General features: G+C 44.7%; 1 protein-coding gene across 1 annotated transcript in view; it reads right to left on the minus strand.

Moving 5' to 3' along the window:
• The window catches only part of PGBD5 (piggyBac transposable element derived 5), a 73,786-nt gene that overhangs the window by 25,103 nt on the left and 31,990 nt on the right, over positions 1 to 16,693 (minus strand). The window contains exon 3 of the mRNA XM_069800772.1: positions 9,095 to 9,229. Within this exon, the coding sequence (XP_069656873.1) occupies positions 9,095 to 9,229 (135 nt within the window). The remainder of the gene's footprint in view (positions 1 to 9,094; positions 9,230 to 16,693) is intronic.

Below are 16,693 nucleotides of genomic sequence, written 5' to 3' on the forward strand. Positions count from 1 at the left end.
CTCACCATGGGTTGGTTTGGGTCTGCAAGCACCTACTTCAAAGCACATGCCCACCATGCAACTTTCTACTGAGATATCACTATTTTCCTACCAGGAATCTACATACCCCATAGGTTTTGCTAGCAGAGTTCCCTGTGCACCTGGCACCCTCCCTCTACGCTCTGCTCTCTCTCTAGGGTCCTTGTAATGGCCACCTTGTGATTCTCATCCCTCCCTTGCTCTGTTCACCTTCCCACTGCCCTTTACTCAAACATCCATACCCACTGCTGAACCTTCCCTCCTCCTCCAATGTTAAATATATCCCCTTTTTTTCTCCTTGGGCACTTCCTTGCCTATCCAAGCACAGCCTTTGTTCTTGGCACAATTTTTCTTGTTTTGGAGAAGCATCATTCAAAGCTTTATCATGCTCTGCTCTATTGGGAAGATGGGTGACGGCAGCATAATGTTGGAAGATATAAAGGCTGCTGTGAAACAGCGGCTGGGTACAGACAACTGGCAAAGGCATAGCTTCAAATATCCTTGCAAGTGCCTAGGATCCCATATGGCTTTTATTTTCCCTCTCCCCATCCTCTCATCCAGCTTATTTCGTTCTACCTCAAATCATTAAGATCCTGCCCACTGAAGCCCACAGCATTCCTCCCCATTCTGTAATGCATTAGAAGTGGTATTTAACAGTTTGCAGTCTGCAGAAAAAGCACAGAATTGCCAGAAAATGGCTGCAAGACTTTCACAAGCACAGTCAGAAGCTACTCCCCAAAAACCGTTTGTTAAACCACTCACCAGAGCTCCTGGTTTGCCCTGTGACAGCGTTAGAGCTTTGTGCCCTTTCCATGTGCTCCAACAGCAAAATGTCATCAGAAGTACAGGCTGACAACTGCTGCTGGACAACAGATGGAGATGTTGGCAGCAACATCCTCTGCTTCTGCGGGTGACAGTCAAAGCAACGCTTCTCGAATATCTGCAAAGATCACTTTTACTGTGTATCTTTTTCTAGTGGTTACTGATCCATTCAATCTACAGCACCAAACAGGATAACTTCTATAGATGTGACATCGTCTGTCTTAGCAGGCAACTACAGGCTGAAGCTCTTTATCCTGCAGTGCTGGGACAGAAACGGAGCTTTCTGTAGTCATGCCTCAATTATTTGTGTCTTACCAGAACAGCTACGCATTCAGTTCTGCCATCTCTCTATCTACTGCAGCCCTACTGCACCAGATACTTTCAATCCAACATGTTTTAATCCCGTTCACACAATACCAGCTCTCTCTTCTCACACCATTTAACCCATCCCTCAAACCCTCCTCTCTTCTGCCTTCAGTCTCCATGCAGCATCCTAACAATCTCTTCCCTTTAAAAGCCTGACAGTAAGAAAAGATCTTCACAGTCTCTGGCTCATCTTTTCTTCCACCTACAACCGTTTCTGCCTCCTCCCATTGCAAATGCAAAGGTAGGTATCAATCAATATACCGGAATGCCCAAGCGACAGGGTATGGGTGAAGACTGTGCTGAGCTCTTCCAAAACAAGAAAAACAGTGCAAAGTGGCCCGGAAAGACCATTTGCCTACACAGAGACAATCCGAAAAGACATCGCATTTCTGAGCAGGAGATTTCACATGTTGACAGATGAGAGGCAAGCCAATCACCTGTCATTCAGAAACTCAAACCGAGCATGTTCAGCTACAGAGACAAACTGCTAGAGAGAGTCTGGAAGGAAGATCTCAGAGTAAGCATCTCTGCTACAAGCCAACAGGAATTTCCTTGCTCTGTGCTAGCAATTTATTCTATGGAAAATTCACGTGGAAGGTTCGTAAGGTCTCACTAGAAACTGGGTAAAAAACTGAGCACTTAGGAACAAAAGCTGCACCTTGACTGCACATTTAAAAGTGCCCTAGAAACTAAAATATTGGCGATTCTGCTTATATTCAAAGCTCAGATGGCAAGTTGAAAGCACTTGTGAATAGCACATCCCAAATACTCCACATTCATGCATAATTGAAGCACCCCAGGGTACAATTCTTAAACAAAATAGGTGACATTTGGAAGAAAAAAAAGGGCAAGGGTATTAATAAACAAGAGGAAAATTTACATTGTGCAAAAAATCTCACAAAGGGCAGACCTAAACAACCACAAAACAGAAGCCAAGTTTTTAGTTATAAAACAGACACATTATAAAAGCAAGATAACAAAGAACGGTACTGTCATAGTTTTTGGATCCTAAATAGCTATCGAAAAAATAACTTAATTTTTCTATAGACTGCACAGCCAAATACTCAACTGCTCATGCCCAGCACCACTCCCCAGACACTGCTTCACTCTGTCTTCCCCTCTTATCCTAAACCTCATCTCTGTTGCTATTACTGTCACCATCGCTGTTGGGAGATCCTCCTCTCCAGTCCCACCCCAAACCTTCTGCAGCCCATATTCCCCCCTTCTTTAACGCCCTCTTCCCAGCCAGCTCTTAGATCTAGCTCTTCCTCAGCAGCTGTTGGCACCACTAATGGTGTTCTTATCAAGACTGGATCTTTTCATTTGCTTGAGCCTCTCTTCATTCTCTTCCTACTCCTCTAAAGGCTACTTTGAAAATGCATGCAAGGGACATGCAGCTTTCCCATTCTGTTCCCAGCTAGCTCTTGGGGTTCCCTACAGAGCTCTTTCCTTGGTCCCCCTCTCTTCTCCCTCTGCCTCCTATTTTGAATGAGTTCAACTTGCATTAACACACAGATCCAGCTAACACCTTTGTGTTGAGGACTGGCAAATCTCTGTTTTGTCTGCACGTGTTCTTCAAATTTTCTTACAAGATGTATTGGGTCTGCGTGGCAAGATTTTGGTAGCGGGAAGGGGTGAGGGAGTGCTACAAGGGTGGCTTCGGTGACAAGCCGCTAGAAGCTTCCCCTATGTCTGACAGAGCTGATGCCAGCTCATCTCCAGCTTCTCATCCACCAGTACACCCAAGTCCTTCTCCGCAGGGCTGCTCTCAATCCCTTCATCCCCCAGCCTGTATCGATACCTTTCTTGGAAAGGATGCAACCCCCACAATGCAATTGCTAATCTATGCGCTGGTGCTGCTACTTTGCCAGGCTCCCTCTGTGTAACTGGCAGCTCCGGTCCACGATGGAGGCCTCGCTCTGGTGGCACACAATTGCACGGCCTTGGTTCAGTTTTTCTGAGAAAATTACTGTTGAGCTATAGGAAGGTGTATAAGTGCGAGTATGTAAGTGAGAAGGTGTAAGTGATGCAAGATAAAAGTAAAAACTATCAGGAGTGCTGTAACTGTCGAGGACATAATATTTAGGTGCTCAAGATAATATTTAGTTGCTCAAGGGAGAAAATACTTACATAAAAAGCTATAAAATCTTAAGAAAAAAACAGAAGACGACAATTCAGTAACACCAAGGACCCAGCTCATTTCCAAGGAGGAACAAAGCTGATGACCGCCTGGCCTGCGCAGGCTCAGCGGGAGCAGGGAGTACCCTGGTGCCTAGCCAGCAGTGTGCTGGTCCCAGCAATCTGCTGTGTGCATTACCCAGTAAACACTGCTGTACCACCCTGCCTGCAGAGTCTCTGGGCAGCCGAAAGGTGCCCAAACTAAAGGGACTGGCTGTAGGAGACTTACGCCTTCATCTTGCATTTAGATGCTGAGCTTGCTAGGGCAGGGATTGTCTTTTTGTTCTGCCTACAGCACAAAGGGATGGGATCCCTGAGGGTCGTTCCTATGGCAAGACTATTAAGTGAGGAAGAGAGGAGGCTCTGGTGCTTTTATCCTCCTTCCTCAGGCAGAGCTGCACTGAGTGAGAGCAGCTGCAGAAAGGAGACAACTATGCAGGTAGGAACTAAAAAATAACCTTCATTTCCACCTGAAAATAGACACTAAGACTGCATGTAAACTCACAGAGAGATCTTTGCATTAGGTCACATTTAGATGTTTGTTTTTCCCATTCATCTGGAAACACTGTAAGATTGTAAACTCCACAGAAATTAATGGGGCTGGCCCATCACACATCTGCAAAACTACCTTCCCACTTAATACTGGCAAGCAAGAGGATAATTGACTTTTAATCAAGATCCGAGATTCTCAGATGCTGACAATACAGAACTGCATGCATTAAAAAGCCAGGGCCTGGTGGGAGCCAGAGGAAGAAAGCAGATAGGATTTTCCAGCCACCAGTGACTGACAAATGAAGGCGATCAGATTTCCTGGGATCCCCTCGCAGCCAAAGCCTGACCTTGAGAACCTCCTCAAAGCAGCCGCTACATCTGTGCATTCCAGATGCAACTGCTCCAGCAACAGAGAAATTATCAGGGCACTGTTTAAAGAAACCCAAGGGCTCAGACTAATCTCTAAACAGAACTTAAACCAGGCTGAACACCAACATTTCTGAGCAGCTTTATTAAACAAATGCACAGATGGCCAACTCTCCTGCAACTCTGACCTTGAAAACAAAATTCACTCCAGGCTTATTTACCCCTCCCTTTCCCAGTGACTGAATGCACTTATGTGGTGTGGTGTGAAATTATAAATTCTTTGGGGCACCATCTCAGTTTCCCTAAATTCTGGAAATAAGTTCTTACTCTGTAAAACCAACAGGGTTATGAAGTATTCAAGCTGACTGTACTTACCCTGTTTGAAAGCAAGAATGAGCTACAGCATTTACTATAAAAGCATGGTGTTTACATTGGGGGTTTTTTCTGCAACTGAGAGCTCTGCCACTGATCTATGGAGAGACCTCAGACATCTCCCTTCACTGAGAGTGCTGCTCTTTAGGGAGAGAGCCATTTCTTACCCTCTCATGCAGGGGCCACCCTGATCCAGGTTGCAGTCTTTAAATACTGCTATAGTGCAAGTCTCTGACCATTCAGTAAGGTGGGAAGACTCAAGCTACAGAGACACAGTCCTTTTCCTTAATCTGTTGTGACTCATCACTTCTTCAGGGTAAGCAGTGGAAGGTGGAATCTCAAGTTCAGTCCCAGCACAAGGATCTAAAGGACTTCATAAATCTGAGGAGTGACACGTTTCACAGGGATATTAGTGAAAATGAAATGCATTATTGCAAGAACTTTCTGCCAGTGAATAAAAGCGAGTGCAGAGCCCATATATAGTTTGGGGGCAGGGAGGGGGTGTGGGAAGGGAAGAGCATCCAGAATAGCCTCAGAGAACAAACTTCATCCCAAGGAATAGGAAAGGATACACACATCCATAAAGTCATTTCTTCTCCACCATATCATCACAGGTTTGTTAAGTGAATAATTATGTTGATGAGCTAATTCCATTACCGCCTATCATAGTGATTAATATTGCCTGACGGTCCCTTTGCAGTGCTCTCTACCATCTACATACTGCCTTCCATTTCGCTGATTGATGGCTCTTTGGGTCAGGGACTGCCTTTCGGGTTATGTTTGTGCCACGGCCCTGTGGTTCAGGAGGAGGCACTAAAGGAACAGCTCATCCTGCCCGACTCCCCGTGGGGTCCAGCGCATGGCACCAGCTTCCTGCGCTTCCTTCTCCTTCTGCAAAATGACCAGAAAACCTTCTTGTGCAGGAGAACAAGGACTAGGCATCACTTAGTAACAGTTACCCAAGGAAAAGAAAGAGAGAGCATGATGTGCCCTGCCAGGACAAAATAATTAGCCCTGATCATATTTTTGGGAACTCTCAGCAGTTTTTTTATGAGCTTTATTGCTATATCTAAAATGATGAAGAGTCTTACCAATCATATTTATGAACATCTTTTACAAGCAAGTGTTCCAGACTTTTTGAGAGAAAAAGAGAGAAGTAAAACTGACACAACTAGAGTTTTGATTTAAATAGGATGACTTACTCAGCAAATACGCTAAGAAAGAAAGAAACGCTTCTAAGCCACTGTGATCATTTAAACTGCAATCAAGATATTAAAATACTGCTTCAGAAAGTGTCTTAGCAGTAACACATTTGTAGGGAAATATATTGGAGGGAAATGAGGAAAGCAAAGAGAAGATGGAGCAGAGACGGACACCTGAGGTCCTGCAAACTGAGTTTGCTGTTCTCATTGAATTAGAAAGAAAGAAACAAGAAAGCCCAAGCCCTCTCCTGCAGCAGCAGCTGCTGCCAACTTGATGTCCAGCATCAAGGATGGCTGAAAAAAGCAATAGCATCAGGGCAGTTTTGCTGCCTGCTTTGCCAAAGTCAGCTCTCCTGGAGCCCTTCTAGCCCTCTGAAAGGTTTTGTTCATGTTCCCAGCTGCTGTAGACGTATATTTACTTTGTTTGAATGATGTGTCCTTCCTGCATGTTCCCACTTGGCCAGCTGACCGTGCAAAGATACTCAGCAACAAAGCTATTCGCTGCAACAAGATGCTTTGCTTGAGGAATTCCAAAGCAGAGATATGATCTGAAATTGTGCATCCATCTTAAAACAGAGACTTAACTGTCAGTGTGGAGCCAGGTTATCTGTATTACAGAAAAGCAGTCTAATATATACACATTGTTTATATTATGCATATATAAGCCTATGCACCTTCTTATATCCACAAGCAATATTTGGTTTTTATGCCACTTCTGTTCCATGAATGGCTTATTGGGCTGGATTTTTAACCAAACAGCATTTGCTTAAAAAAGCAAATGATGAGCCATCAAACAGAAGTATTTACTCTCCCCCCAAAAAGTGATTCAGAGTTTTTTTCATGAGAACAAGACGACAGAGGAATTTGGGGGGTCAAACAGCTAAAACTACTAACATTAACAACTGCCCTATGAGCTGCCAGTCAGGAGCTGTTCACGGAGTAGCTCAGCATGTGGCTTCAAAACACTGATATCAATTTTACATTAGGAAAACAAACGAACCAACCCTTTGTATCGTGGGAAAAGCAGATCACGGGGAAAATGGGGATGTCCTCAAATGGACATTTTTCAACTCATCATTCAGGTTCAGAGGACCTTGCTTCTGGCCAGAAGCATCACAGCCTTCTTGAGATTCCTTCCATTCCTGAGAGCTAGTCATATGTAGCTCACTTCCCTCTTCTGCCTGGGCTGCCTCACCTTTTTATAGATATTATTCAGACTTTTGAAATCGAATTAGCCTGATTTATGAAGTGTTTATAGTCATATATTATCCAGAATAAAATGACCTTGATGTCATCATGTGGAAACAATGAGGGAGGGAATTCGTCCAGACCATATTACAGAATTTCTGCATATTTCCAAGCAGGTGCTGTAAGGTTTTTCTGACAGCATACTGGTGCTAGACCAGTCAGTCCTTAACTACCAGGCAACAAGTCTTTCCTTCATGATGGCAGTTTCACAAGAGATGGAGGGGAAGATGTGCACATGAAGGGGGAAAACATTGGATTTTTTTCTTATTTAGATCAATTCTCTCCATATGTTAAACACAGTAAACACCCCCTTCTCTGTTTTAATACAGTCAATACACCAAACAACTACCAAGTAAGTGCTTTGGATTCTGCAAGATCCCTCATAAGTGTGACGGATAACTGAACGTAGCATTTCAAGCATACCATATTTGAAGACCCCCATCCTCCCCAGAAAAGGTTCTTCCATTTTAGCATGAATGTTCCTGTTCCTGTATATTCTTTTTTCACTCTTCCCCGAGGTCCCTCTCACCCAATCATTTTAGCATGATGATAATTACAGCCAACTCATGGAATGAAAATAGAAGGCAGCTGGTAAGATGATCCTGGACGTCATCCGGATGCAAGTGAAGCATGAGTATTTAATTCATTAAGGGAGCAGAAGGATTAGGGTGGTGCTGAGCATCCATTCTGTCTAATTTGACATTCCATTAATTTACTCTCTCGATGGACAGGACGGGAGGCGCAACGTAATTATAGCTCAGAATGTGAAATCTCTGGCATGTCTGAAGACTTATTAGTTTGGTGGCAGTTGGCTTGGGGGAGCATGGTGAGAGAGATCAGCAAACTTTGTGCTCGCTGTACCCATTACTCTTCAGTAATAAGCTGCGTGTGGGACTGGCGGAATTTACCTTGGAGATTAAGGACACTGCCTCTGTGTAGCAAATGACTTTCCAAAAGCCTTGAGAGCAGAAACTTCCAAGGATGCTTCACAAGGTGAATCTATTTTGTATTGGACGAAAACAACTGCTTTAAAACCTGGATGGAAGATGCATGAACCTAATTTTCTTCTTAGAGTGAATAGCATTACTGAAAATGCAAACCCCTGTTCCCAGCGAGCCTCTTTTCTTGCATAGCTACTCAAACAGTCATAGTGATTCACAGATCAAATTTTACTGTGAACAAATGTTCAACCACAGCAAATCCACAGGCCCTGCAGTTTTGACATGCATTCAGCCTAAGCAGGCAGTGTGCATGTCCTACCTGCACCTCCAAACCACTGCTCTGGAGCATGCAGGACACGTTTTCACAGAAGCTCTTGGGAAAAAGAAGTTATCAGAAAATATCTGCCCTCACCTCTAGGTATCAAAAAGAAACGGCTGGATTTTTCAAGAGCTCTCAAAATACATCAGCAATTGGGGAATCCAAGAATTTGAAAAGTTGTCCCCAATGCTTTACAACACTAAAAACAAATCTTTAACACGTGTCCCACTCAAGCTCATATCTCACCTTGAAGTCACATCAGATTTTATTTCTTTGGTAGAGAAGTAGAGGTGTGAAAAGCGATGCAATAGGAAACCCCGCTAATGTTTCTCACAGAAAAATGGACATCTTGATACCGTATTGATTTAGTCTATTGGATACCACTGGCTATCACAGATGCAGCATTATACTTAGAGAAGCTGACTCATTAAAAATTACAGAAGTCACAGTACCTAGACATTTAGATAAACTTAGGATGTACAAATAGACAGACCCTTTAACTCCATTTCAATTTAATTAGCTCAGGGCTGGCAGCCAGATGGACAGTATTAGAGACAGGCACCCTCAGTTAAATCAAACAGCAAACAGAGCATCAGGAACCTGTCATCACTGTCCATCGGATCTAGTATCTGCAGCAGTCAGAGGCCTGCTGCATTCAGACTGTAGCCCCCAGCAAGGCAATGAAGAGAAGTGGCTGTTACCTTTGGTCCTGCAATACATTTAAGCGCCTGCTGGAACTGGATCAAGACATCGGAAGAGGTAAAACCCACCTGGCAGATGAAACCGGTGGATGAGCACTGCCGAACCCAGAGACTGAATTTCCTCTTTTTCCTCTTGCGCAGCTCCCTCTCTGTGCATGTGGCAATGAAAACAGGATCTTCGTCAATCAGGGGCTCATGTAGTACCTGCAAGTGGCAAGAAAAGAGGCGGGGGAGAGAAACAGAAGAGTACGTGATTGCTGAAAAAAATGGTGCTTTAAATTCTTACAAGGAAATACAAACCTCGCATTGTGCTTGTGTGCATTACCTCATACAAAGGAGCAAACCCACTTTTGTTCAATGCTACCATCCAACAAAAACCAAAAACCAAAGCCTGGTCACAGTCCATTGTGGATGGCTGCTCCACACGTGCTTTGCAAACATTGCAAGGCATGGCTCTCACTTCTCACTATCAGCTACAGTTTAACATCCCTCCAAAATGTGACCTCTACCTCCCACTATCAGCTACAGTTCAAAATGAGGCAGGGGATGGGGGTAGGTGGGTAGAGATTGTTAGCAGCATCCTTCTCCAAGCTTCCTCATCAGCTTGGTCTTGTTTGGCAGAATGTCTCCTACCCAAACATGCCCTACAATATGTTGTAAGGTACACTCCTTGGTTGCAGCAAAGGCAAACACACAGCAGAGGGAGAGAAGTTAAGGGAGAAACAGATATCTTCTAGTGCCACTTAAGGAGGTGGTGAAGAGACAGAAAACATTTTTCCTGGTGGCAGCAGCTTCAGGGAAGCCTCTCTTGCCTCAGGAGCTGAAAAAATTGACAAAAAGAGACAGAAAGATAAAGGACCAGAGGCAGGAATAGAAAAAGACAAGGCAGACTGGAGCAAGTAATGAAAATCTGTGAAAGTGAAGCAATTTCTGCACTCTGCATCCAGATGATATAAGCGGTTCCCTGTTCCTTATAGCTGTTTTGTTACACTTCTCTCCATTAATTCTGTAGCAAAGTCGCTAGGCTTTACACCATAGAACCCACCTATAGAAAGCACTACTACCTCCTTGCAGCTCACAGGTAGCTATGCATAACATGCACATCCCTGACTGCATGGTGTGTGAGTTGTCTAGCAAGTCACTTGTGAGAGTACAAACGCTTGGAAACTGTTGAAAAGTCTCAGCTGATGAATGCTGATCAACTTCAGACCTCTACATCTAAATTAGAGCAAGCCACTGCCGGCTCCCCTCCTAGTACACCAGGGAGGAGCAGTCCCAGGAAGCCATCATTCACACCCTTTTAAAGATGTGCAAAATAAGTCAGATGGGTTATGATCTAAAGGAGCCCATTCTTTTCCAGTGACCATCACTCAGATACAGGTATCCACAGTGCAGAGGCTCTCACCCTCAGACCAAGCCTTTCCACATCTGCATGCGTGCTACTTTTGTGCACATCTGCACGCAGCCAGTGGCGGAAATGAGAACAAAGCTGCATTAAACCTGGGAGCGATGCTCGTAGGAGAGATGTGGTGGGTAAGCAGTTAAGCACCAGTGACGAGCAGCTGCTGGCCTCCTGAATACAAGACGTTTGTTGAACATCACTCTGTTAGCCCAAAATAGGCACCCGTGCCCTCCCGACGCAGTGGCGGCTGCGCACTTTCCTTTATACGCACTCCACTTCTTAACAGCTCATAAAACATTCACAGGACCATCTGAAAGCACTCTCATGAAATGTTCAAATTATACACCAAAATGTAGATGCGAGCAAGGAGAGCTGCACACAAAGCTATTTGTTCTTAAAGCTGCAGCTGCCCCATTTCCCCAGTGAGGCCAAATCCTCTTCCCCTCTCAAGGTCCACACGAAACACGACTCTTCCTTTCTGAAGGCCACCTGAGGCGTTTCACACTTCCACCTCAGGGAATTCTGACAGCGTTTTGCAAATATTAAACGTGCCCTTATTTGCTTTTGCCTTTCTGCTTCTTCTGTGCAGAGGGGAGGACCACATCCTTTGGGATGGGGTTGGATACGCCGTTAAGAATTCCTCAGCTTCTGGAAAGGCTCTCTTACGTGCCAGATCCCACTGAGTGGTGTGGTTCAACTGTTATAATCTCCCCCGCTGTAGGATGGAAAGCAGCAGAAAGAAAAGGCTGTATAAGCATCACTTGAGGACATTTTTTACCCTCTGTCATTAGCTCAGCTCCCTCCCTCTGCGCCACAGCATCAGCTCTTCTCACAGCAGCTCTACTGCATCCTGCTTACCCTTCACACTCTTTTTGCCTTCTAAGACATATTAAGGCCTGTCAGCCTTAAACTTAGAAAACAAATCTGAATTTTTAAAACCTCTCCCCATCTTCCTCTTCTCCCTGCCCACACTCAGCCCTGCCTTCCCCTAGGACCCAGAGCTTCCCCTCCTTTCCCCTATCGCGAATGTTTAAGTCATTCCTATTTCTCCATAAGAAGACTAATGCTCCGCTGAAGTCCCTGCTGAACTGCTGGGAAGCGGGAACAAAAATGGAAACAGAGTAGGGCAAGATTTGCTTTTGCTGCAAAGAGGCAATGTGGACAGGCAGGGAAACTGAACTGAAAACCCTGGATCTTGCTCTTCTTGCTTCCTCCAGAGCGGGTGGGGAGACAACTGTTGTCACCCCTCCATATGCAACCACTGCTTCAACAGCTGTGAAGGACTTTGCAAGCGAGGCACTGTCTGGGCTGTGCCTGCTGCTGGAACAGCTGATCCCCATCTTGTTTTCAAAGGGGGCAATTTGTTGCTTCTGGCACTGACATGGTTTTCTTACGACAAAAGTTAGCCCTGTTGCCACTGGCCAGGCCTATTAGTTTGTTCACTCTCCTCCATTCTCAGCCTCCTCGCTCCTCCTGTAATCTCAAATCCACCTCTTTGCCAAATCCCCATGCAAAGTGGTATTTGCTCCTTCCCCATTCCCCATTCTTGCTGTTGCAGCAATGACTGCTTTTCCTAGAGTGAGCTTACTGCCCCCATGGCATATTCTTTCCTGCTTCTCATCTTCCTAGATAAAAATCTACTTCCAGGCTTAATTGACTCCTACACATATTCCTGGCTGCCTCTTCACCATCTTTGACTCACTCCTCAAGCCCTCCCCTCTTCCTGTTCTGAATTCCTTTGATGCAAGATATCTTGTGGATTTCTTCATAGAAATCATCCCCATGTTCTTCTCTCACATCCCCAGATTTGTTCAGGTCTAAGAAGCTCCTCATCTAGTTGCTTTGCTCCCCACAGCTATCCCATTGCTTTTTTTTCTCCTCTTCTTTATAGCCATCCTCATCCCTGCTAGATCTTCTTGCCAAGCTTTAACTCATTGTTTTCCCCTCAATATGTACATACATTCCAAGTGCTGGAGTCCCATCCTGGAGTCTTCCCTCTCCACCAATTGCTCCATCTCACAACATCTTTCATTCACTGAACAAAACAGCTAGCCACTGTCAGGAGTGCCTGCCTGCCTTCTCCATTTTAGATCACCTCTGAAGCTCTTTCTACTCCACAGTTCCACCCATCCTGCTCTCACCACAGCCCAAATAGGCTTGTAGGCAAAGCCCAGAGACGCTAACTCTTTTGTACTTAGAGTTCCTGGACTCCATTGCCTTAGATAATGAACCAACATGTCCTTGAGATAGCTTATCTTCTCTTAGCTCCATGGCCAGTCCCAACACAGGCTGTCTCTTCAGCCCATCTCCTGGAGAAACTGCCTCAGCTTGCCTTGTCTCTGGCTTTTGGTGGGTACCATCCAGTTGCAAACAGAGTCCCCTGGATGCACCTTCATGCACAGATTCAGGCATTGCTTCTGCAATAGTAGCTTGTGCTTTTGCTTCTTTGCTCCAAAGCTCCTCCTGTCTTAACTAAATTCTCTGCTAGTATCTGACATCTCTGCGTGCATATCTAGTTGTCAGTTCTGATTTTATTACGCTGCATTTGAGAGCATCTCCCTTCCCTTAAGATAACCCCTTACTATGTCTTTTTTTGGTCATTGCAGACATCCCTCTCCTCCTGCTGCAGTTCTCGCTGGCCAGTGAATCTGAATGTCAGTCTTTACCTCCAACTCCGTGCAAGGTCTTCTGAGCCAGGCAGTGCCTGCATTTTCCATGCTTTCTGAGTAACAGCTCTAAAATGTTATTCATTTGAGAGTAACAACCCACCCACTGAGTCAGGTTTTCATCCAAGCCCACAGCCATTCTGCAACAGCTTTCCTTTTGGCCTCAACATAAAGCAATCTTGCCCTACAGATTGCTGCTGGAAAGCCATTCTCCTAGTCCATCACACCGGCCACATCGCTTTTCTTTATTTCTCTCTGACAGCTCTTCTTCTCCAATGTATCAGACAGATTCTTTCTCTTCACTTTCAAAGACCTGTTTGGTCTATCCACATTTTAGTGATCCCCTTTGCCATCATTCAAAGGTTACCTCCCACCTCTGATGGGGCCATGATTTCACGCTCCTCTGCCCATTTGTTCAGTCTTCAATTGACTGTCTTTAAAGAAAAATCAGTTCTTACAGCACTCCATTACCATTAGGTAATTTTAAAATAGCCATAAAGGTTCATCATTTTCTGCTGTCAAACTCTCCCTAAAATCTGGCTTCACCGGAGGATCAACCAGCCAAGAGCTACAGGACATCAGAAATTTACCTTGCTATTCAATATTCTTATTGCTCCTCTGTCTGCCTTTCTCTTACTCCATGTCTTATACTTGGCCGTCGTCCTCTGAATACTTACGTCTTCGTGTTATACTCACAGAAGCCCTAAGACAGAACAGTCCTGGTTTGGGACCAGCATCCTTACTCACAAAGAATCATTCTGAAAACAGTAAAAGTGAGATATAGAGGTGTAACTTGAGCAAGATCTTGTAATTCGGAAATGCCCAATACCAAATCAACATCTAATGATGAGGACACAAAAGAGCTACGAGTTCATCACCCTGTTTTTGCCCCTGTGTGTTTTCAGAGAAGCTGTTGTGTCATGCTGTGAGCTGGTTTGGAAGAACTATGTTGAAACTGCTTAGCTGTACCCTATGATACCCCCAGGAGCAAAATGCAAACAAGCCCCCACAGTGGCCATATTTTAGCACCATGCCTTTGGAGCAAGAGGTTAGAGTTATGTCTCTCTTTTTGCCAGGGAGTTCACTGCTGCCTGAGGTAAGGACTCCAGGTGGCTGTTCCCAGCTGACATTTCACTGGGCATACGCAGAAATGTTTGGTTCCAAAATGCTGAGGAGAAGGTACTTTGCAGCGAGAGGGAGGGGGAGAGTGCCCTGACTTGTACTCCTGACCTCTCCCACACCAGTCAGGGGCAGCCAGAGACAGCGATCCTGTCTAGTCACATCCCACTGACAAGCATATAAATACTCAGCAGGCGCAGAAGGATATTTGCGCACTGATGTTATTTTCCTGAGCTCCTCCGGTTTCTGGAATTCATGTATATCCTTGGCGGGTGAGTACCCATGAATTTGTTGCAGTATACCTCCCAAGCTCAGGCAGGGCATCTTCCCTGTCTCCAGGCTTCCACTCGTCAACAGCAGCACAGCTACAAAGCTATGTGGACCTCAGCAGCAAAGAGATGACACTGATGGCAGGAACCGACCCAAACCTCCGCCTCTTGTCGCTCAGGTAGAGGCAGAGGTTATTTATACAGAAGATGCTGGGGAGGGATAGGATGCAGAGGATATTCCTGTTGTTCTTATCCAATCTACGTCAGAACACCATTTTTTTTACTTCAGAAATTGAAGCTAGCACTGCTGATACACAATTATAATGTTCTGGGCTTTCAATACCTTCATAAGCTGGAGAGTAATTATTTCCTTTTGTTTGCTCAGTATATTTAGCAAAATAATTATAATTCACTAGACTGTTTTCTTTGTTTTGGTATATTGGCATAGTTCTCTCTTTCCCTCTGCTTCCTTTCATAGAAACTGTGGTGTCATTTTTGCATGCACATTTTGGAGCGGGGGAGGGGAGGTTACACATGAGAAAAAAACCCTAAATATTTTCTGAGACAGAAATTCCACTTAAAGAATCTTTTCCAGCTCTCCAAAAGGAAAATATCAAATCTGTAGAAGAAATAACTGTGAAAGCAGGTGCTGCACTGCCTACCTGACACAAATTGCCTGCTCTGTCCATAGGGTGAGTGAAACATGGCATCTTCCTAACCCACGTTCTGTGAGTCCACAGAGGAAGAAAATCAGTAATAAGTCTACCTACAAGCCCGATGGCTTTGCTGCATTCAACAGCAAAGAGTCCAAGTCATTCCTCTGCTTGATGCCACTTACAAGACGTTAGCCTAAAGCTTGAGCATAGATCACAGCTCAGGCACAAACCAACCAGATACCGTAAGTCTTATGTTTAAGATACAGGTATACCTTCAGCAACGAATCCATTTTGAACTTGGGATTCCAGGTATCCCTGATCACAGAAACCTGGGCCCCTCTTCCCAAAACACGTTCAAGATGCAGCACATCCAAAAGCCCATCTGAATGGGTCTTTCCCCTTGTCTTTTCCCTTTGTTTCTGTGCAACTGGGTTATTACTTTTAATTATTTCTATTATTTCTCACTGGGCCTGACATTCTGGGTTTGATGTTTACTGCAGTCTGCTAATCTGCACTCAAGGCAATTTCCAGGGCGAGGTCTTTCCTGTTGTTTTGAGCAGATGGGTCCACGTCTCCTGAGACAGGTAGCGTGCAGCCCTGCCTGATGGCACCCAGGAGGACATTAGGCACAGGGCTCCTTTCGGGAGGAGGCCTGGAACATCCCCCAGTAGGCTACCATCGCTACACTGGAGTATTTTTAACAACAGATTCAAATCCTTTTTCTTTCTCACAGGGTTATTTTTGAAGCTGTATTTTAGTGCTTTTTGTTTCGCTCAATACCACTGAAGCATGCTGTATAGAAATCACTGATGTAAACACTGAAAGGGAAGAGAGAAGTGGAGAGGGAAGCAAGAGAATTGGGCTGTCACTTCTCCTTCTCCCCTCGCCCCCCCCCCTTTTTTTTTTTAGAGTAGCATCTCCTTACCAAGCTCAGCACAAGCATACATTTTGCTTGTGGAGATTTAGATGTCTTGCCACTGCAAATAGGATGCTATGATTTTGCCAATTCAGTTCTCAAACTTTGCTCGGGAGTGGGGAAGGGAGAAGGGATATACATGCAAATCAAATTTTATCCTTTAATGGATTTGCACTCACAGCATGTCCCACAGTACACCATTATAAGCATTTACATTAGACACAGTGATCACATTTCTGAAGCCTTTATCTTCCGCCTATTGAAGTCAGCGGCCATAAGGATTAGATTTCATATCTTAATGAGAGCTTGGTCCCAACAATACCGTGTCTCTCACTGCCTGTTTTGTCTTGATGGAAATGCACCTTGCTGGCATGGCTTAGTGAGAACACTCCTCCCTCCTCCCTTCTCCCATCTTTACCGTAACAGCTTTTTAGACAGCTGTGTTGTCCTGATTATACAGGTATGATTTTTATTGTCTATAAAATAGAAAAAACCTGTAATCACTCCCAATTTACTTTAGGCGCACTTCAATGGATGTGATGCATCTATGTCTTTATTAATTTTGTGCAGTGGGCAAAAATGTGATGCTTCAGAAGGGAAACAGGAAGAAAAAGAGGAAGATGGACACAACACCCTTTCC

The sequence above is a fragment of the Haliaeetus albicilla genome, chromosome 13 (genome assembly GCF_947461875.1).
Source record: "Haliaeetus albicilla chromosome 13, bHalAlb1.1, whole genome shotgun sequence".
NCBI lineage: Eukaryota > Metazoa > Chordata > Aves > Accipitriformes > Accipitridae > Haliaeetus > Haliaeetus albicilla.